The 21,602-nt window shown below is 45.4% G+C and overlaps 1 protein-coding gene across 4 annotated transcripts in view; it reads left to right on the forward strand.

The window, feature by feature from the left end:
- Window positions 1-21,602, forward strand: part of FRAS1 (Fraser extracellular matrix complex subunit 1) — a 355,216-nt gene that overhangs the window by 162,935 nt on the left and 170,679 nt on the right. For all 4 annotated transcript variants that reach the window (XR_013394125.1, XM_077933767.1, XM_077933768.1 and 1 more), the window contains exons 14-15: window positions 13,544-13,687; window positions 19,254-19,394. Coding sequence is in view for 3 of the 4 variants with exons in the window: in XM_077933767.1 (XP_077789893.1) it covers window positions 13,544-13,687; window positions 19,254-19,394 (285 nt within the window). In the remaining variant the exon portion in view is untranslated. The remainder of the gene's footprint in view (window positions 1-13,543; window positions 13,688-19,253; window positions 19,395-21,602) is intronic.

Here is a 21,602-nt window from a genome sequence, read left to right on the forward strand (position 1 = left end):
TCCTTTTCATTGGGATGGTTTTCGTTGCTGCCTCCTGTACAATGTTACGAGCCTCCATCCATAGTTCTTCAGGCACTCTGTCCACCAAATCTAAATCCTTAAACCTGTTCCTCACTTCCACTGTGTATTCATAAGGGATTTGACTTAGATTGTATCTTACCGGCCCAGTGGTTTTTCCTACTTTCTTCAGTTTAAGCTTGAATTTTGCTATAAGAAGCTGATGATCTGAGCCACAGTCAGCTCCAGGTCTTGTTTTTGCTGACTGTATAGAGCTTCTCCATCTTTGGCTGCAGAGAATATAATCAATCTGATTTCGATGCTGCCCATCTGGTGATGTCCATGTGTAGAGTCGTCTCTTGTGTTGTTGGAAAAGCGTGTTTGTGATGACCAGCTTGTTCTCTTGACAGAACTCTATTAGCCTTTGCCCTGCTTCGTTTTGATCTCCAAGGCCAAACTTGCCAGTTGTTCCTTTTATCTCTTGCCTCCCTACTTTAGCATTCCAATCCCCTATAATGAGAAGAACATCCTTCTTTGGTGTCACTTCTATAAGGTGTTGTAAGTCTTCATAGAATTGGTCAATTTCAGTTTCTTCAGCACCAGTAGTTGGTGCATAAACTTGGATTACTGTGATGTTAAAAGGTCTGCCTTGGATTCGTATCGAGATCATTCTATCATTTTTGAGATTGCATCCCAGTACAGCTTTTGCCACTCTTTTGTTGACTATGAGGGCCACTCCATTTCTTTTACGGGTTTCTTGCCCACAGTAGTAGATGTGATGGTCATCCGAACTGAATTCGCCCATTCCCGTCCATTTTAGTTCACTGATGCCCAGGATGTCAATATTTATTCTTGCCATCTCATTTTTGACCACCTCCAACTTACCCAGGTTCATGGTTCTTACATTCCAGGTTCCTATGCAATATTTTTCTTTACAGCATTGGACTTTCCTTTCGCTTCCAGGCATATCTGCAACTGAGCGTCCTTTCGGCTTTGGCCCAGCCGCTTCATCAGCTCTGGATCTACTTGTACTTGCCCTCCGCTCTTCCCCAGTAGCATGTTGGACGCCTTCCAACCTGAGGGGCTCATCTTCCAGCGTCATAACTTTTATATGCCTGTTGTCTTTGTCCATGGAGTTTTCTTGGCAAGGATACTGGAGTGGCTTGCCGGTTCCTCCTCCAGGTGGATCACGTTTGGTCGAAACTCTCCACTATGACCTGTTCATCTTGTGTGCCCTGCTCGGCATAGTTCATAGCTTCTCTGAGTTCTTCAAGCCCCTTCGCCACGGCAAGGCAGTGATCCATGAAGGGGAGGTACCACTGTATTGATGGCAAAATCTGAATTTTGCACTTGCCCAGTGAACTAATGGATGTGAGCGAAACACACATAGTCTTGCACTTGTAGATTGAAATGGTGGTCTTTCCCATGCGGCTGAGCAGAACAGGCTTTCCTTCTGGTCTACTCCTACTGAGTTTTACATTTCCCCTCTTGCTCTGCTTTCTTCAGCGTCTCTTAATTGGTGAGGCCCCCCCTGCAGCCAAATATGGCTATTCGTTTCACCGTATTACTTCTTTTGCAGCTCACTCGTCCCGCATTTCATCCGTATTTGCACTCATGCATGTCGGCGGGAGAAAGTGGCTGGGAAAATTTCTTCTCTCTTTTCCTCCAAGGAGTTCAAGCAATTTGTTTTAGTTCTGCCTGACTGCACTTTTCTGCATAAAAAGAAGAAGGGGGGGGGGGGAGACAACCCACGGAAGAAAGTGCTGGGTTTCAGAACTTGTTCATAACTCAGTAGGCTATCCACTTCCCTCACCACGTGTGTGCTTTTGGCTCGAGGCATTAGCGGAAAGAAGACAGATTAAGCTGACATTAAGCCCCTCTCTGTACCCTCGTACAGAGTGTCTGCAAATGGATAACTTCCCCAGCGATCACTTTTCTCTGATGCTCAGTGCTGAAACCTCGTGAGACGACGGCCATCCGTTAAGTCCCACGAGGTGGTGAAAAGGATTTTCCTAGACATGCAGTCAGAAATCTGGGAAAGCGTCCGAGTGGTGAGATTCCTCTCTTAGCCTGGTCACTGCTTTCCCTTCTGCCAGTCAGTTCAGATAGTACCAGTGGTCTGACTCAATAAAAAACAGGTTTCCCATACGGTTACATGCGCACCGCAGTAATTTGCCACTTCATCGTTTGAGCTATTTATTTGGTTTTTTAAAAATTTAAAATGTATACTGTCGTACCTTGGTTCTCGAATGCCTTGTGACTCAAACATTTTGGCTCCCGAACACCGCATACCCGGAAGTGAGTGTTCCGGTTTGTGAACGTTCTTTGGAACCCGAAAGTCCGACTCAGCTTCCAATTGAGTGCAGGAGGCTCCTGAAGCCACTCGGAAGCCGCACCTTGGTTTTCGAACGTTTTCCGAAGTCGAATGAACTTCCGGAACCGATTCTGTTAGAGAACCAAAGTACGATTGTATTAGAAATGTTTATTACTTGTTTTTTAAATAAATGTTTATTAGAAGTGGCCGACGAGCCTTTAAAAAAGCAGCAATGGGAAAAAATATTATATCAATGAGATAACAAAAGTATAATTGAAATGAAGTACAGTAATACCTTGGGTTACAGCCGCTTCAGGTTGTGTTTTTTTGGGTTACGGACTGCCAAAACCTGGAAGTACCAGAACGGGTTACTTCGGGTTTCAGTGGTCACGCATGCGCAGAAGCGCCGAATCGCAACCTGCGCGTGTGCAGACGCACAGATGCAGGTTGCGAATGCTGCAGGTTGCGAATGTGTATCCCACACGGATCACGTTCACAACCCGAGCGTCCACTGTATCAGGATTGCAGCAAAGTCGTATCTGCGATGGCCTCTGGAAACAACTATCTAGAACAGGGGTTCCCAAGGCATGGCCCATGAACTTCATTCAGGCGGTCTGTGGTGGGGCTCTGCGTAGCTCCACATGTGTGAAGAATGGCAGAAGGAAGCTCTGCCTTCCTCAGAGGATTAAAGCCACAGCTACCGGCAAGGAATGGCAAGGTCCCAAGCACTACGGTTGCTAAACAATGGGAAGAAAAGTCCTTGAGTGATTCGCAAAGCAATTTCCAAGTGGTCTAGGTGGAGGCAAGTTTGAGAACCACTGGCTGGGATCATTTCTGAATAGTATTGTGACCCATGGGGGCTAGAACTCGGAGTTTATGTGTTCAGGCAACAACCGATTGACACGCATCCCGATTGATGCGCACGCACAGCTCTGAACTCAGAAGTGACCCGAAAACGCCACTGAAAGGGTGGAACTTTTTACAAGGGCTCATGGGGGTCTGAAACGTAACTCCCGCACAAAGTGACAATTGCCTGTGCTTGTGTTCCTTGTCGTTGGGTTTGGATTCATTAGGGCCAGGGCCTTTTCAGTACTGGCCCTGATTTGGTGGAACGCTCTGTCACGAGAGACTAGGGCCCTGCGGGACTTGACATCTTTCCGCAGGGCCTGCAAGACAGAGCTGTTCCACCAGGATTTTGGTTTGGACTCAGTCTGACCCGTATGTTTCCCTTCCCTTATGGTTTTGATTTATGGGCTACTTTTAAAATGAGGCTGCATTTTAAATTGTCTCTATTGTAATTTCACTGGTCTTAGCCGCCCTGAGCCCGGCTCTGGCCGGGGAGGGCGGGGTATAAATAATAATAATAATAATAATAATAATTATTATTATTATTAGTCTTTTGTGACTAATTATTTATTATTTATACCACGCCCATCTGGCTGGGCTTCCCCAGCTACTCTGGGCGGCTTCCAACCAAATATTAAAATACAGTAAAGCATCAAACATTAAAAGCTTCCCTAAACAGGGCTGCATTCAGATGCCTTCTAAAAGTTTGGTAGTTGTTGTTGCTGGTGGGAGGGCGTTCCACAGGGCGGGCGCCACTACCGAGAAGGCACTCTGCCTGGTTCCCTGTAACTTGGCTTCTCGCAGTGAGGGAACCGCCAGAAGGCCCTCGGTGCTGGACCTCAGTGTCTGGGTAGAACGATGGGGATGGAGATGCTCCTTCAGATATACTGGACTGAGGCCATTTAGGGCTTTAAACCAACACTTTGAATTGTGCTCGGAAACGTACTGGTTCTGTCTGCAGGGAGCCTGTTCTTTTTGGGGTTTTAACTCTAGGTTCATCATTACCCATGTGAACTCCCTCACCTAAGGTTAATGACACTCAGCCAATATAATTGCACCCACCCACCCAAATGCAAGGATGAGGCATGAGAGTGGGAGCAAGTCCGTGAGCAGCTGGAGGGCAATTTCCGATGGGAGAGGCAGGTTTGAGTCTGTGGGCATGTTCAGAGTTGAATGGGAGACCTGCCAGTTGTTCTCCACTTCCAACTTTTCTTTCCCCATTTCATCAAGAAGCAACCACGTTCCTTTAATCATTCCTTCCCCGCTCACCCCACGACATGCTTTCTTCCAGAATGAAGATCTGTGCGCAAACTAATTTGCTATGGCTCTTTCTTCCTTGACAGACACTTCTTTTAAAGAACGATAAATGCATTAAAAAGCGGAAATTGGAAATCTGTAAGGGACATTAACTGCACAGTTAATGCCCGTTGGAACCATGGGTGACAGGGGGAGCGGGTTAGGGCATGGGGAACTGCCTGTCTCAGAGGGCAGCTTTCCCCATATAGGCCCATGCAGCTCGCTGAACCTCGGCTAATGTTTCAGGCTCCATGCAGATGTTGGTAACAAAACAATGTTTTGAACAGGGTGGTCAGCAGGGCTGCCAACACCGGGGCCTGAAGCAGGGTTTCCTCCCAGACTAAGAGAGTTAGGAGCCCGGGAGCTCAGTTCCCTTTGATTCTTTTTTTAACATATCATTTTCAACAATAATTAAACCTACTTTTACATCTTACTCAATTTTTTTGACTTCCATCAGTCCTGTCTGAAAATTTTCCAATCTAGTCTCTTAGTATGCATTTCTTATCATCCCTATTACATTTCAAACTCATAACCAATATCTCTATCTTTTTCTACTTTGTAACACTTCGTATATTTCTCCTTACAAAACTTCTTGTGGTCCTACTAGCGTAATTTGTTGATTACAGTTGCTCTTCAAATAATTCATATACTTCTTCCAATCTTCTGTAAATATCTGGTCCCACAGGTTTCGAATCCTTCCTGTCATTTTGTCCAATTCTGCATAGTCCATTAATTTTGTCTGCCATTCTTCTTTCGTCGGAATTTCTTCTTGCTTCCATCGTTTCTCTTTTGATTCACCATGCTTGGTTTCAGCACAGGTTAAAATCCATAGGGAAAACTAACTCCAGTTCTGTCTTGGGTGGAGCGGTGAGAGATATAGAGGGTTGCCAGATTTGCAATGGCTCTAACAAATCTGGAGCGCACTTCTGGAGAGATGCTCTTTCTTTGCTAGGCAGAAGAGGCAGGTGGGTGGGCTGGGCTGTGTCATTTTCTGTTTTGCAAAAAATGCCCGGACACTAGTAGTCACCTTCCCACCTCTTCTTCCTCTGCAGCTGAAGAATCTTTTCTCTCTCTCTCTCTCTCTCTCTTTTGGAAGGAAGAGCTGGAGACCACAGAAGCCCCCATGTTTTGAGTCTTGGCTCTGTTTCCCTTTAGTTAGTCTCCCTTCTGTGAGTCTTCAGAACCGCTCAGACAAATGGAAAAAGAGACATTGCAGAGTGAAGTGTGGGCGGGGGGGGGGGGGGAAGCAATCAATAGTTGCTAGGATTTATTTATTTCTTTAAAAGCAGCCTAGGATAAATTGCCTCGACGGCTTTCCTCGTGGGCGCAGGAACTCAAGCTGCACACTCGAACAGCAGCTCAAATTGCACAACAGCTGCTATTGTACTTGGGCATATGTGTGTGTGTATATATGTGTGTATATATGGAGAATTTGCACTTGATGCTCTGATCAGATTCTCAGTGCCTTTTCCCTTTAGAAAAGACCGTGATCGGCTTTTAGGGCAGATTAATGATCCGTGTTTCCCAAAACTATTGTGCTGATTAGGTTGGATGCTTCACAACGGCGATGCTCTAAATAGACCTCGCAGTGGAATTCAGAAAGGTTGCAGTCGGCGCTGTAGCTTCCTTCTGTATCTCCCCCCCTGTAGACCTGCTTGTGTTAGCAGAACTTTTCCTTCTCCTTAGTTGTTCTGAACCCTCCAGGGCCACTGTCAGCCAGCACAGAGGATGAGCCACCAATCATTGAGTGATGGATGGGGGCTCAGTCCTGAGCTGAGACCTCTGTACCTGTTCACATGCATCCTCAGTCCCCTTAGGAGTGTGTGTTATGCAAGGCAATCCCAAGGGAGATATCGATCCTATGGACCTTTCCTGTTTGATCTGTGCCGTCCACGCAGCACTAAATATAGACGTCCTGATCCCAGCTAGGCAAGAGCCTTGCAACGATTTCTGCTTTTAAAACCGTCCAATAAAGAGGGGACCAAAAGGGTAGTGAGGGGAATGGATCTGAGAAACAAGGCAATTTGAGTAGGCTTGTTTCCTAATTACGGTTCCTACACCTCGCTGTCCTCATTTGGCCTGCAAATTGAGACAGACACCTCCTCTCTCCCTTCTCTGGAGGTGAGCCAGCTCTGGAGTTTTATGTGTGAGATCATCATTGTGGCTAATAATGGGTGTTAGATGCATCCTCTCACAATCCTTTTGTCTGTTTATGGATCCTTCTGATAGTGACACGAGGGCAGTTGTTCCCTTGCAATCTGATATGGTGGGATCCCAGCTTGTTTTCCAAAAAAGGGTTATTATTAAACCAGCTACATGGCACTTTATGAAGTAGAATAAGCAGAAGTCGACATCTCTGCTCCAAGGAACTGAACTATCTAAAGTAGCAGTTCTCCTTCTGTGGGTCCCCAGATGTTGTTGGAGTACAACTCCCATCATCCCTAGCTAGCAAAATGCATATTTTGGGTTGCCATTCCCGGAAAAAGTGCAGCCCAAAATCACACAAGATTGCAGTGACCATTTTGACCACTGCCCTCTCACAAGGAAAAATGGGGTGTTTTCCGGGGCAGTTGACAGATATGGAATGTGTCCCCGCTCTGATTATTCTGCTTGCTATCCTGGGTAGAGGGCTGTGTGTGTGTGTGTGTGTGTGTGTGTGTGTAGAAACTAGCCAGATGTAAAGGTAAAGGGACCCCTGACCATTAGGTCCAGTCATGACGGACTCTGGGGTTGCGGTGCTCATCTCGCTTTATTGGCCGAGGGAGCCAGCACGAAAACACCGTTTACCTTCCCGCCAGAGTGGTACCTATTTATCTACTTGCACTTTGACGTGCTTTTGAACTGCTAGATTGGCAGGAGCAGGGAACGAGCAATGGGAGCTCACCCCGTTGCAGGGATTAGAACCGCCAACCTTCTGATCGGCAAGTCCTAGGCTCTGTGGTTTAACCCACAGTGCCACCCACGTCCCCTAGCCAGCTGTACAAAGGTAAAATTTACATTTATTGCTCCACCCACTTTTGCTTCTCTGGCCCTGCCCACGACTGGAATGTGACCCTTGAGTTTAAATACTCCTGATTTCAATGCAGGGCAGCACTTAATGCAACTAATTTGGGACTTCCGGGTTGACGCGACCGGCTAATGGCGGATTCCCTCCGAGCTCCGGAGGGAATCGGCTCTGCTGAGGACGGGTCTTACCGTGCCGGCGACGCGGGGACCCTCAGAAACCACAGGCGCGGATGCCTGTGGACTTGGTGACTCGGTGGGCACCTTAAACGCCCTCCTTGACAGTCGAAGAGCCTTTTTAAAGGCTGCGGAGAAGGTACGAGGAGTGGCGTGGTGCTGAGAGTAGACCGCTACCTCAGCGGAGCGGAGCCGCAAGCCATTACCGGAGAGCGTCAACTTTTTCCCCGACAATTGGACTGGAAACAAATACCCCGTAAGTAGAACGAAATTCGGACTTTAGAAGAAACTAATATCCTTAATCTGGAACGAACGGGGGGGGGGGGTAGTGCTAAAGGGAAGTCCGCACCCCCCCTTTTTCATGCAGATAATTGGAAGCAAGGAACGAAAACCTAAGATCGGATTAAAAAATCTTTTTGTGCCTTTCTGGACTGACAAGAGATTCCATAAATTTGTGAGAATAAGCTTTTACTTTTTATTTCAAAGCGGTGCTGGAGAGAAGAGGTGTTTTTTTTTCTTTTTTGGAAAGTTTTTACGGACCCCCCCCCTCCGGGACCCTGGTGTGTCCTGTATTAACTTAGCGTGAAAGAACGGGAGTTTGACAGCTGTCAACTGAGCTGTCAAACGGCTAGATCAAGATAAGAACTGTATCCTTATATCTCTCTGACACAGAGGTGTTACATTTAACTAGAAGGGATTGGAAATAAAGTAACAACAAGTAACAATAAAGTACAGGACTGTTGGTGAGGAACTTTGAAAAATGGAAATCCCCCTAGGGGAAACCAGTGATATTACAATGGTTGCGGAAGGAAAACTACTAGCAGAAATAGAAAGAACTCTTTGTCTTGTGGGAACTCTACAAGAGCAAGAGATGGTTATGGAAAAGCAGCTGATGACCTTGATCTCTAAAATAAACAACCCTGCGGATGGGAGTGAGGACTTGACCTTGAAAGATTTTACAACTGAACCAGAAAAAACATCTTTGGAGTTGGTGGAAAAGGTGTCTGGAGGGGAAAAAGTGCAGGAATACGAACTTGTGCAGCCAGGGAACAGAGAACTCTTTTGGATTACAAGTTACAAGAGAAGAAAAGCAAAGGAGAAAGCCCACGGACATCATGGAGTTAAAGTCAAAGGAATAAAGAAACACAACTGGGACTTTCTCCTTTTTTCTGGCCTTGTTGACTGTGATTTCGAGGAACTTTTGTTAGAACTCTGGCAGCAAACCCGATTGGAAGGTGATTGGAGAGAAGGTGAAGAGACTGTGTTTAACATCCCTCGAGACTTGGATACCTACAAGAAGGACTACCAACAGAACAGGCGGAGAGAGACTCAAAGGGACTTAAAAGCCTCTGATGTGAGAAATCCGGGCTAAGAGTGCTACAAGAGGACAGGGATCTGGGAAGGGACAGATACCAGGGCGGGGAGGAGGGGGGGGAAATCTCACTTCATCTTATGATTTTTGGGTTTTATTATCTTAATTTAGATTCTAATATGAAAAAGTGGAATTTATGGTATAAGAACCTGGATCGATCTTTGAAAATGGATTTAATGTATATAAGAGAACTAGATAATTAAATTGGGCCTAGCAAAGGGAATTAAGTTTAAGTATAACAAGAACAGGTTGAAGGAGTGAAATAAGAACTTGCTGAATTATACAGGAGAATTGGGATGCATGGGGTGGGGTGGGGGGAAGTCAAGAAAGAGGGTGATGAAAGAATCTATTTGTATTCTTCTTATTTTTTTTTCTTTTTTGTTCTTTTTGTTTTTGTTTTGTTCTTTTTGTTGTTATAAAACTCTGAAAACTCAATAAAAATTTATTTAAAAAAAAAATAAATAAAAAAAAAAAAAAGAGAAACAAGGCAATTTGAGTAGGCTTGTTTCCTAATTACGGTTCCTACACCTCGCTGTCCTCATTTGGCCTGCAAATTGAGACAGACACCTCCTCTCTCCCTTCTCTGGAGGTGAGCCAGCTCTGGAGTTTTATGTGTGAGATCATCATTGTGGCTAATAATGGGTGTTAGATGCATCCTCTCACAATCCTTTTGTCTGTTTATGGATCCTTCTGATAGTGACACGAGGGCAGTTGTTCCCTTGCAATCTGATATGGTGGGATCCCAGCTTGTTTTCCAAAAAAGGGTTATTATTAAACCAGCTACATGGCACTTTATGAAGTAGGATAAGCAGAAGTCGACATCTCTGCTCCAAGGAACTGAACTATCTAAAGTAGCAGTTCTCCTTCTGTGGGTCCCCAGATGTTGTTGGAGTACAACTCCCATCATCCCTAGCTAGCAAAATGCATATTTTGGGTTGCCATTCCCGGAAAAAGTGCAGCCCAAAATCACACAAGATTGCAGTGACCATTTTGACCACTGCCCTCTCACAAGGAAAAATGGGGTGTTTTCCGGGGCAGTTGACAGATATGGAATGTGTCCCCGCTCTGATTATTCTGCTTGCTATCCTGGGTAGAGGGCTGTGTGTGTGTGTGTGTGTGTGTGTGTGTGTGTGTGTGTAGAAACTAGCCAGCTGTAAAGGTAAAGGGACCCCTGACCATTAGGTCCAGTCATGACGGACTCTGGGGTTGCGGTGCTCATCTCGCTTTATTGGCCGAGGGAGCCAGCACGAAAACACCGTTTACCTTCCCGCCAGAGTGGTACCTATTTATCTACTTGCACTTTGACGTGCTTTTGAACTGCTAGATTGGCAGGAGCAGGGAACGAGCAATGGGAGCTCACCCCGTTGCAGGGATTAGAACCGCCAACCTTCTGATCGGCAAGTCCTAGGCTCTGTGGTTTAACCCACAGTGCCACCCACGTCCCCTAGCCAGCTGTACAAAGGTAAAATTTACATTTATTGCTCCACCCACTTTTGCTTCTCTGGCCCTGCCCACGACTGGAATGTGACCCTTGAGTTTAAATACTCCTGATTTCAATGTAGGGCAGCACTTAATGCAGCTAATTGGAGGCAGAGCCAGGCAACCACTGCAGGCGGAGTCTGTCTTACTTTGGCTTTTCTTCCCATCCTTTTCCCTTGAGCATTTCAGCCATTCTCAGACACAAGCATCAGATATTCGAGAACAAGGAGAAAAGTTGGCAGCACCCAACACCTAGATGTGCCTATGATAATTCAGGTCTGCTTATGCCAAGAGATAGAGACAGAAAAGACACCAGGGAGTCTCTGTGTGATAAGAAGCCTGTGAATATAGAATCGTAGAATTGCAGAGTTGGAAGGGACCTGGAGGGTTATCTATTCCAACCCCTGCAATGCCTGTTTCAGGACTGGGTTTTAGGGTGCAGGAAAAAATGGTAGGGGGTCTCTTGCCCCCTTACCTTGCCCTAGTGATCAACCTCTCTTGAATAATTTGTTTCTGTTAGTGACTAGGCTCTATCCTGGGGACGCGGGTGGCGCTGTGGGTTAAACCACAGAGCCTAGGACTTGCCGATCAGAAGGTTGGCAGTTCAAATCCCCGCGACGGGGTGAGCTCCCGTTGCTCGGTCCTGCTCCTGCCAACCTAGCAGTTTGAAAGCACCTCAAAGTGCAAGTAGATCTATAGGTACTGCTCCGGCGGGAAGGTAAACGGTGTTTCCGTGCGCTGCTCTGGTTTGCCAGAAGTGGCTTAGTCATGCTGGCCACATGACCCGGAAGCTGTACACCAGCTCCCTCGGCCAATAAAGCGAGATGAGCGCCACAACCCCAGAGTCGGTCACGACTGGACCTAATGGTCAGGGGTCCCTTTACTTTTAACTAGGCTCTATCCTTACAGCTGAGATTTAAATGGCTGCATGTGAGAGCTGCTTGCTAATCTTATTTCTGAATTATGCTTTGATCCCTGATATCTTTTTCCTATGGGAAGATTAAAGAGCGTTACGTGATCTCCCTGGAGGCCCCACGTCTAGAGACTAACCAGGCCAAGATTTGCTTAGCTTTAACAATACAGTGGTACCTCGGGTTACATACGCTTCAGGTTACAGACTCCGCTAACCCAGAAATAGTACCTCGGGTTAAGAACTTTGCTTCAGGATGAGAACAGAAATCGCGCAGCAGTGGCGCGGCAGCAGCGGGAGGCCCCATTAGCTAAAGTGGTGCTTCAGGTTAAGAACAGTTTCAGGTTAAGAATGGACCTCCAGAATGAATTAAGTACTTAACCCAAGGTACGACTGTACACCAGCAACCCATGCCCTCTGATCATAAAATGATAAAGGGGCCCTGCCATATCGTAATGGTAGCTATGTTCTATCCTGACCCTGACCCAGTTTGTATAATTTATAACTTTATAAAACGCCTAAAGGTACGCTAGAAAATTACCAGCTCTGCATACTGCCAATTTACGATGCTCACTCACCCTCTGGGCTGGTTTTATATACCCATGCGCCCCCCCCTGACAAGTCAGGAGCAAATGTCACCAGGGGTTCACTCCTGTCTGTTTAGCAAGCATAGACGTGCCTTGTTGAGGAACAATAAAAGTTAAGAACCTCTTCAGGACAAAACTTGGGCGTAATCAATTTTTTAAAAGCAACAATACCTAAAACTAAAGAGATTTTGTGGTGTTTGTGTAAGCGCTGGCTGCACATGACTTAACATGCCACAGCCGTACTGAATGCCAGAGATAAATCTCTCTTGTTCTGCACAGATCATAGCAGCATGTTGCTTCCCTCCACCCGCTGTGCTCCCTATGCGTGTCTTCTTGTAGATCCGATGTCCATAACTTCCCTTTATTTCATTGTACACAATTCAGCGCAAACTGCCGCCTCTCCCAGAAAATAGACACATATCTGTTGCTGCTGCAAGCTGGCTTTTAACTCCACAATGACTCACCTCTCCAAAAGGGTATGAGAAATGAAGGTCTACCAGGCTTGCGGGTTGAGCAGGAATAATAATAATAATAATAATAATAATAATAATAATAATAATAATGTAAACAGGTGGAACCTGCAACAAAACTGTTATGTATTCAGTGGTCTGCGTTTGCCAGAGCTTGAATCTGGACTAAAGATTCTGAGCTCCTGTGTTCTGATTCGATACATGATGTCCAATCACAGAACATTTCGGGATTTGGGCCTCTGCCATTGGCCCTTGAACTCTTGAGTCGTGATTCGCAGCTTGGAAGTTTAGACAGCCAATCACGTTGGGAGTGGGAGTGGCCCAGGCTTTCAGAAATGTATATAAGCAGTTGCTTTGCCCCGTGAGGTAGTTCAATAAAGGTTCTTGCTGTTATCATTGTGTCTTGCCTTGCAGGAACCAATTGCAGTGGGGGTGGTCCTGCTCAGTGTTCCAGCCATGCCTCTTCCAGGATACTCCATTCAATTCCCATGAAACCCCTCCCTCCCCATTTTCTGATTTCCTACCGCCCAACAAACACTCGCCATTCCGGGGCCACTGAGCATTCTCAGTCCCCATTGTGCTATTTGGGGTGATTCTTTTGTCTTCTTTATTTCATACCTCTAAAGAGTTGTTCTTCTTCTTCTGCAAGCCCTAGTTTTGCTGAGCATGCTGACGCCTACACAGCTGGTGTAACTCAGCCCCTGATTTTGCTCTTGGTGTGGGTATGATATTAGTTACACTAAATCTGCTTCAACGAAATCAGCTCATGGTTAATGCCCAGCATAGACCAGCTGCAGGTGAAACATGAGACTGAACATCCACCAATAAGGTTCTGGTCTGTACCAAAACAGGTGATTTGGTTTTCCTGTTCGGTCATCCTCCATAGCTTCTGGTAGCTTGACATACAGAAAATAGCCAGGGAATGGGGACGAATGTTTTCACACGTCTGTGGGACATGCTGCTGTTTATAAACCTTTGCTACAAGGGCCAGATGAGAAGTTAGCAATCCTATAAAGGAGGTTTCCGATGCCCAGTGACTGGATGAGGTGACTCCGTTATCTTCTGACCTGCAAACTTTTTTCTTGACTTCAGCTTGCCATGAATCCTGCGCTACTTGCTGGGGCCCAAACGCTAACAATTGCTTCACCTGCAAAGACCCGTCTGACGTGTTACGGGAAGGTTCCTGCGTTGCGAGTTGTGGCCCAGGGTTCTACATCCAGGATGGTGTTTGCAAAGGTAAAAAAAGCTTCAAGCTGTCTAGTGGCCTTCATTTGTTTTTTTTTTCTTCTGCAGAGTTCTTCGAGTTAAACGGGTATCCATCATTTTTGTGTTTCACATTTTGGTAGGAGTCTCCTGGGGGGGGGGATTGCTTCCTTTAGAGCAGGGGTGGGAAATTGCTTGGGAGTCCTTTCTGGGCTGCCAGGACATTTTACCTAAACCATGTCTGTCCTGCTCATCAGCTGGCATCGCTGGTGGCAGCATCCACATATGGAGAGAGCCAGGGGATTCACGACAATGAGGACACGCCCTCAATTCTCTTTGACATCTCCACATGCAAATTGACAGTCAGGGAAACGCCATTCCCTCAGTGAAACTCTTTATCCAAGCAATGAGGAGTTCCCCAACATTGTATTGGTATAGATTTAAGGGGTGGGGGGAAACTCCCTGAACTCCAGAAATTAATGTCAGGGTTTCAATTAATATGGGACGCGGGTGGCGCTGTGGGTTAAACCACAGAGACTAGGACTTGCCAATAAGAAGGTTGGTGGTTCGAATCCCCGTGACAGGGTGAGCTCCCATTGCTCAGTCCCTGCTCCTGCCACCCTAGCAGTTCGAAAGCATGTCAAAGTGCAAGTAGATAAATAGGTACCGCTCCGGCGGGAAGGTAAATGGCGTTTCTGTGTGCTGCTCTGGTTCGCCAGAAGCAGCTTAGTCATGCTGGCCGGCTCCCTCTGCCAATAAAGCGAGATGAGCGCCGCAACCCCAGAGTCGGTCACGACTGGACCTAATGGTCAGGGGTCTCTTTACCTTTACCTTCAATTAATGGGCATTTGATTAATATGGATTAAAGGGCAGAACTGTGCCAGATAGGGAATTCCTGGGCTGGCTTATGCAAATCAGCCTGGTTGACTGGCTGAAGAGCAAACCTGTTAGCATGACAAAAGGTGTTGATGAACCCAGTGCAGGATTTACGTATAAGCTAAGCAAGCTATAGGTCAGGGCCCCACTCTCTTTGGGGCCCCCCAAAAAATTCAAGAACAAAAAAACAAAACTGGATGCACATTTCCGAAATATAAGATGAAAATCAAATCAAATAAAACATACATACAGCAACAGTGTTTTGTATTGTGTAAGCTCCTATGATGTAAGTAATGGGCCCCCAACCATTTTAAGCTAGTGCTTAGTAATTATTTCACTATTAATATACTTCTTCTTAATTGTATTTCACTATTAATAAACTTCTTCTTAATAGTATTTCAGTTCAACAATTACTTTGATAAAATACATACTTTGTTATGTGCAAATGGCTTTAGATACCTATTAGGTCCATAAATTAGCATACATTCAACACACACAAAAACAGCGACAATTTGTTGTTGAGAAAGGACAGCTGGACATATAAAGGGCCCCATTGCCTTCAGTAGCTTAGGGCCTCATCATACCTAAATCATACCTAAATCTGGCCCTGGATGAGCCATTGGGGAGTGACCTGTTACCAAGGTGATGGGGTGATGTTTGAGGGGAGAGGAAAAGGGTTTCTGGAAAGAAGAAACAGGAGGAAGAGCTGAGATCCATCTTTGGAAGAGGCTGACTGCAGACAGCTTGCGCTATTGCCTCTTGGAATGACCATGCCATAAGACCTGGACTCCCTCCATTCAGACTGAAGGTGTAAATAGGTGAAGCAACCATTTTTCTTAAAGTGTGACAGTCTCTGCCACCTATTCAATTCCCCAAAGGAGCATAGACCCTGTGTGAGTGTCTGGGAACCCATGGGCTTGTGCCATCGTTCGGCAGAGAGAGGGACTGGCCCCCGACTTTTGTAACAGTATTTTCCCTCCACTCTTCTTTATTCTCTGCTTTCCTTCCACATTTCCCTTCTGTTTTTTTTTTTAATTACACCAACAGCAGTCTTTAGTCCCCATAATGCTGAAAAATTGCACAACTGGAAACCAACTGTTGGCAAGGTCTGTTCCTGAACCTTCACCACAAGGGGTCTTGTGCAACTTGAAAATATGTTCCTTTATCCTTTCATTGCTGCTCAGCAATCAAGAGAACCTCCAATCTTTCAGCATCTGATTATGTATAACAACCAAGTCCTCTTTAAAAAGGAGTGGCGTTTTTAGTACCAGCAATGTATGCTATCGGGCATGTCTGTCCTCAGCCGAGAAACCAACCCTTTCACCCAGATAATGTTATGATTATGGTCTGTTTAAGCAAGGATTCCTTGCACACAGGAGTCTTGGGTTTCAGGACTACCTATCCCTGGGGCAGAAGTAGAAAGCGAGAGGGATTGTTGCAGTTGCAGAGATTGCTGGCAAAAACCACAGTTGCCAACTTCTTCACTGGGCTTGCTTCTTTAACTCTTTCACCTCTGGCTGGAAGGAAAGCAGCTGGGGGTGGGCAGAGATCGCAGGGCAAAACCAAAAAATATCCAGCGAGGAAGGGTGGAGCACTCTTCACAGGGTGCTCTCTTGTGCATTGTCAAAAAGGGAAGGCACCAATTTGCATTGCATTGCATGTGTTACTTTATATGCCTAGATGCAAACTGAGAAAGAAGTGCTATGATTTAAATGGAAATATGATACATCTCCCCATAGTTGGGAAGGCTGACCAGGTGATCTGAGTGATCGCTCAGTCTGCTCTCCAGGTGTTACCTGTTGATAGAGGGACGCGGGTGGCGCTGTGGTCTAAACCACTGAGCCTCTTGGGCCTGCCTATCAGAAGGTCAGTGGTTTGAATGCCTGCAATGGAGTGAGCACCCATTGCTCTGTCCCAGCTCCTGCCAACCTAGCAGCTTAAAAGCACACCAGTGCAAGTAGATAAATAGGTAGCAGGAAGATAAACGGTGTTTCCGTGCACTCTGGCTTCTGTAATGCTGTATTGTTTTGAACACTCGATTCACAGCTGCCCAGAGTGGCTGGGGAAACTCAGCCAGATAGGTGGGGTATAAATAATAAATTATTATTATTATTATTATTATTATTATTATTATTATTATTATTATTATTATGTGGTGCTGTGGTCTAAACCACTGACCCTCTTGGGCTTGCCAATCAGAAGGTTGGTGGTTCGAATCCCCACGACGGGGTGAGCTCCCGTAGCTCTGTCCCAGCTCCTGCCAACCTAGCATTTCGAAAGCAGGCCAGTGCAAGTAGATAAATAGGTACCACTGTAGCAGGAAGATAAACGGCATTTCCGTGCGCTGCTCTGGTTTCTGTCACGGTGTTCCGTCGTGCCAGAAGCAGTTTAGTCATGCTGGCCACAGGACCCGGAAAGCTGTCTGTGGACTGGCTCCCTCAACCTGAAATCGAGATGAGCGCCACAACCCCATAGTCACCTTTGACTGGACCTAACTGTCGAGGGCTCCAATACCTTTACCTTACCTCTTGATAGACTGCTGCAAACCTCCCTGCCCCCTGCTCTCCCTTCTGAGGGGTTTTTTATCTTTCAGTAGGATTTGGACTGGGCAGCCCTTCCAACAGAGGGCGCCTTCAGACCCAAGGGGGTCCCCTGACAGCCCTTGAAATAGAGGTGTCTCCTACACCAAATGCCTTTCGCTTCTCCATTAGCATACATTGCAACCTGCAGGCTCCTGCTGTTTTGCAGCTATTTAATAGGGTTGGTTTGGGTCGGCCAGCTGCGTTTGGTCCTTAAAAATGTTTTACTCTCCCGGGATAATCAGATAGCCCTTGGCACGTGCCTATAAAACCTCTGGAGCAACAAGCCCAAATTAAACGTTAGGAAGAACTTTCTGATGGTAAGAGCTGTTTGACAGTGAAACAGTCTCTATTGGAAGGTGGTAGACTGTCCTTCCTTGGATATATATATATATATATATATATATATATATACATATACACACACACACACACACACATAATTGTTACAAAATATAAGCAAAATATTGCAAATACATACATACATACATACATATTTCAAGTAAGAACATATATATGAAAAAAGGAAAAAAGAGAAAAAAGAAGGAAAGAAAAAAGAAGAAGAAAAGTTGAAAGAATTTATTCCAAGTTTATTCTACAAATATCTCAATATGAAAATAATTATAAAATTTCATTGATTGACTTCCATCGCTTTCACTGCACTTCCTATATACATTTTAAGCAAGATTGTAACTGTTATTCCGTATTTCCCCCATACAATCTCACACAAATATTCTAATCAATAGGTTTTCTAAATCTTTCATAAATCTGTTCTAAACACAACCAATACCTTACATTTAATGCTTGTCTACATAAAAAAAATTAAAAATGAATTGATAAGAAAAAAAAAACCAAAAAATATAATCCAGAAACAATGGAAATGTTTAAATGATTACTTCCTTGGAGGTTTATAAGCAGAGGTTGTGGTGCCTTTTTAGCCTCGGGTGAGAAGAGCTTTGTGCCCGGGATGGGGAATTGGGAGTCAACAGACATTCAAGGAATAGTTTCAGAGAAAAAGCTTTATTTCTACCATCCGGGCTGGTAGAAGGAGCAAGTGTGATAGATTCACAAACAAGCACGAGTTCACAGCCATTTGCACAGAGCATATATTCCCCTTCAGTTCCCTCCCCTTTCTCCTCCTCCTCAGGAGTCCTGCCTCTGAGCATGAACAGAAAGCTCCTGTCTTGGGACTCTTTTGGACTCTTGGCGCCCTTCCCAGGAAAGGGCGATGAGAAGCCAAGGGGTTTCAGAGTGTCCAAGATGTGTTACAACCGAATGAGATAAGAGTCAGTTCTGTTCTTTTAGCGAGGTCAACTGGCCTGGGAAATTGTTCTTATTCAGCTACCTTTGTTACAGCAGAGCAAATGAGCTAATGTCTTTTAGCTGCTGAGAAAATGATTTTGAAAAGCTTTGAGACTTGAAGCCTGATTTGAGGGGTGTGTGTGTGTGTGACTTCGGGCCTCGGCGGGGTCACCTGTCCTCACCTCCTTCAGTTGGATGGCCATCTGTCATGGTTGCTTTCGTTGAGATTCCTGCATTGCAGTAAGTTGGAACAAATGAGTCTTGGAGTCCTTTCCAACCCTACACGTGGCCTTCAACATGCTTGACTCCCTCCTTTTTTGGGGGGGAAGGGTCATGGCAGTTCTCAGCAGCCAGCCAATCAACGAGGTTTACATGTGGTTAACTGGATGTGACCAACTGTGAACCCTGGAATTTATGGTATGTGCCTCTTGTGCTTTATTAATAGCATAAATATTTATAAAATAATTTATATGACCCTTCTTTGGGTATAGCCCTCCCAAAATGGCTTATGGTATCAGTAATAAATTTTTAAAGCCAGATACGGTGTAAAAAACTCACAATAGCAGCATTATTAAGAGCCATCTAAAAACCTTTTGTGACAAGTAGATGGGACGGGCACCATATTTGAAATTCCCCTTCTTAAAATAAGGCCCTGAGAGGATGCCCTGGCCTTATTTAAGGTGTGTGTGTGGGGGAGAACATTCTGGAAAAGGAGGGCTTTTAAAAACCCCTGGAAATTCTGCAGTGTTGAGACTATGTACACCAAATGCGACACAACTTTTCTCGCCTTCTCCCTCCCTTTGCCTGTTGCGACTCACGACTCGTATTCTTGCCTTCATTAGCCTGCAATGAGACCTGCGATAAATGTTACTCAGACCGGCCCAGATGCTCAAACTGTCCTCCGGGTGGACTTTTGCACGGCGGGGACTGCGTGTCGGAATGCCCCGGCGGCTACTACGCAGACAGTTCTCAAAGATGCAGAGGTGAGGCTTGCTTTTAATTATTTATTTCGTTTATAGGCTTGCATCCTGCGCGGTCATCGAAAGAGCCCAGGCGGCGACGCAACGCATCCATTAAACACAATCGACGGCGGTTGAGCCCTGTGTCAGAAAAGCCCTGCGTAAACAAGAATAGTCTCAAAATGGGCGTCTGAAGCATAGCATTGGTGGTGTTTGCTTCCTTGTAATCTAAAGGAGTCCCACAACCTAAGCAGGGGGTCATTAAATGCCCTCTGTCTTGCAGATGCAAGGCGGACGTCATGTAGCAGCCTTATTTCTGCCTCTCTGTCTGAATGTAAAGATTAGATTTACGATATGATACGATAATCTTTATTGTCATTGTCCCATACAGAACAACGGAATTGAAAAAATCTACATCAGACATTCAAAAACCAACAAGCCTGCTATCCCAGCCTGGTTAGCGCCTAAAAACTCTGATAGGTAAAGGGACCCCTGACCATTAGGTCCAGTCGTGGCCGACTCTGGGGTTGCGGCGCTCATCTTGCTTTACTGGCCGAGGGATCTGGTGTACAGCTTCTGGGTCATGTGGCCAGCATGAATAAGCCGCTTCTGGCGAACCAGAGCAGCACACGGAAACGCCGTTTACCTTCCCGCTGGAGCAGTACCTATTTATCTACTTGCACTTTGATGTGCTTTTGAACTGCTAGGTTGGCAGGAGCAGGGACCGAGCAACGGGAGCTCACCCCATCACGGGGATTCAAACCGCCAACCTTCTGATCGGCAAGTCCTAGGCTCTGTGGTTTAACCCACAGCGCCAATCACATCCCCCCCAAAAACAAACAAAAAACTCTGATACCCCATAATTAAATACAATATTCTCCCATAGAGACTACCTTACACTGCGTTTACATGGCACTGTCAGCAGGAAAATGTAAAGATGTTTTGTGTGTGTGTTAATCTATTGATACAGATACACATACAGCACTGTTTGCAGTAACCTTTCCAGTGACCGCTGGGAGATGTTAAAGTTACTGATCTGATTCTGTTGGAGATTTATTCATGCGCACAGCTGCTGCGTTATATTGTTGTTCTGTATGATTGTATTTTCATTGTTTGCTGTTGTAAGCTGTCCCGAGGTTGCTAATGAGCACCGAAGGGTAGGGAATACATTTTAGAAATGGATGATAATTAAAAGGTGAGCCTTTGCTTTTTTAATAAATAAATAAATACTTGGGCCATTTCTAATTTGCAGGAAGATGCGAAAGGCTTTATAGCTATGCAGGGTAAACAGCTGTCAAATCCAAGTTGGGCCATCTTTCTGGGGGAAATGAGAGCAGTCACTCAGACACAGACATTTAGGTGATTCCTTTTAGAGTTCTTTCATTGGGGTTGTCAGCCTTTCTGACTTTTATGTCAATCCAACAGCTCACCGTGGAATAGGGCTTCTCAGATTTCTGACAGCTCGGCAATTTAGGCTGCCATCACCTGCATGCTTACCTGGGTGCAAGTCCCTTTGAACGCAGTTCGGGGCCGACTTCTGAGCAAACATGCATCAGATTGGGCCGTTCTTTTGGCTTGAAAGTGAAGGAATATTCCACTCAAAAAGTGTACAATGGAAATAATAAGTGTAATTTTTTACACTTGTGTTTGTCGCTTGATCAACTGTCGGTCACTCAGTTTCTTCGTTACGGTGAATGGCCGGCATTCAAAAAAGAAACTTTGTGCAAGTATATAAAATAGTGCCGAAGAAACAAACTAGAAACCCATAACAATAAAGTTATTAGTGACTGCATTATAAAATTCTGGGCACAGAGAACAGTGTAATAAGCATACTAAAATCAGTCCCTGGAGAGTTTTACCCGCAGCAACATAATATTTAGTCACCCTGGAAGAGGAGAATGCATTCTGAGCCGAAAGAATTAAGAAAGCATAAAAATGCATTTGATCGTCCTGGGAATTCACGTAAAAAGGGTTCAGTAAAAATCTTACATATATCATGATAAAAGGAACAATGCAGAAGAACGTGATCTATTGATTCCGCCTCTTTGTTATTCACAGAGGCGTTTAAGTTGACAGTAGGGGATTTCTTTTTTCTTTTCTTCCTTTTTTTTGGAAACTCCCTTCCAGAACTGCTGATGAAAGAACATTTAAATGCACCAGAGTAAAGGCTCTGTGATGTTTTCGAGCTTGAACCCTAGGCATCCCCTCCCGATTGCAAGGACCGAAGCTCAG

The sequence above is a fragment of the Podarcis muralis genome, chromosome 9, assembly GCF_964188315.1.
Source record: "Podarcis muralis chromosome 9, rPodMur119.hap1.1, whole genome shotgun sequence".
In the NCBI taxonomy this organism is placed as follows: domain Eukaryota; kingdom Metazoa; phylum Chordata; class Lepidosauria; order Squamata; family Lacertidae; genus Podarcis; species Podarcis muralis.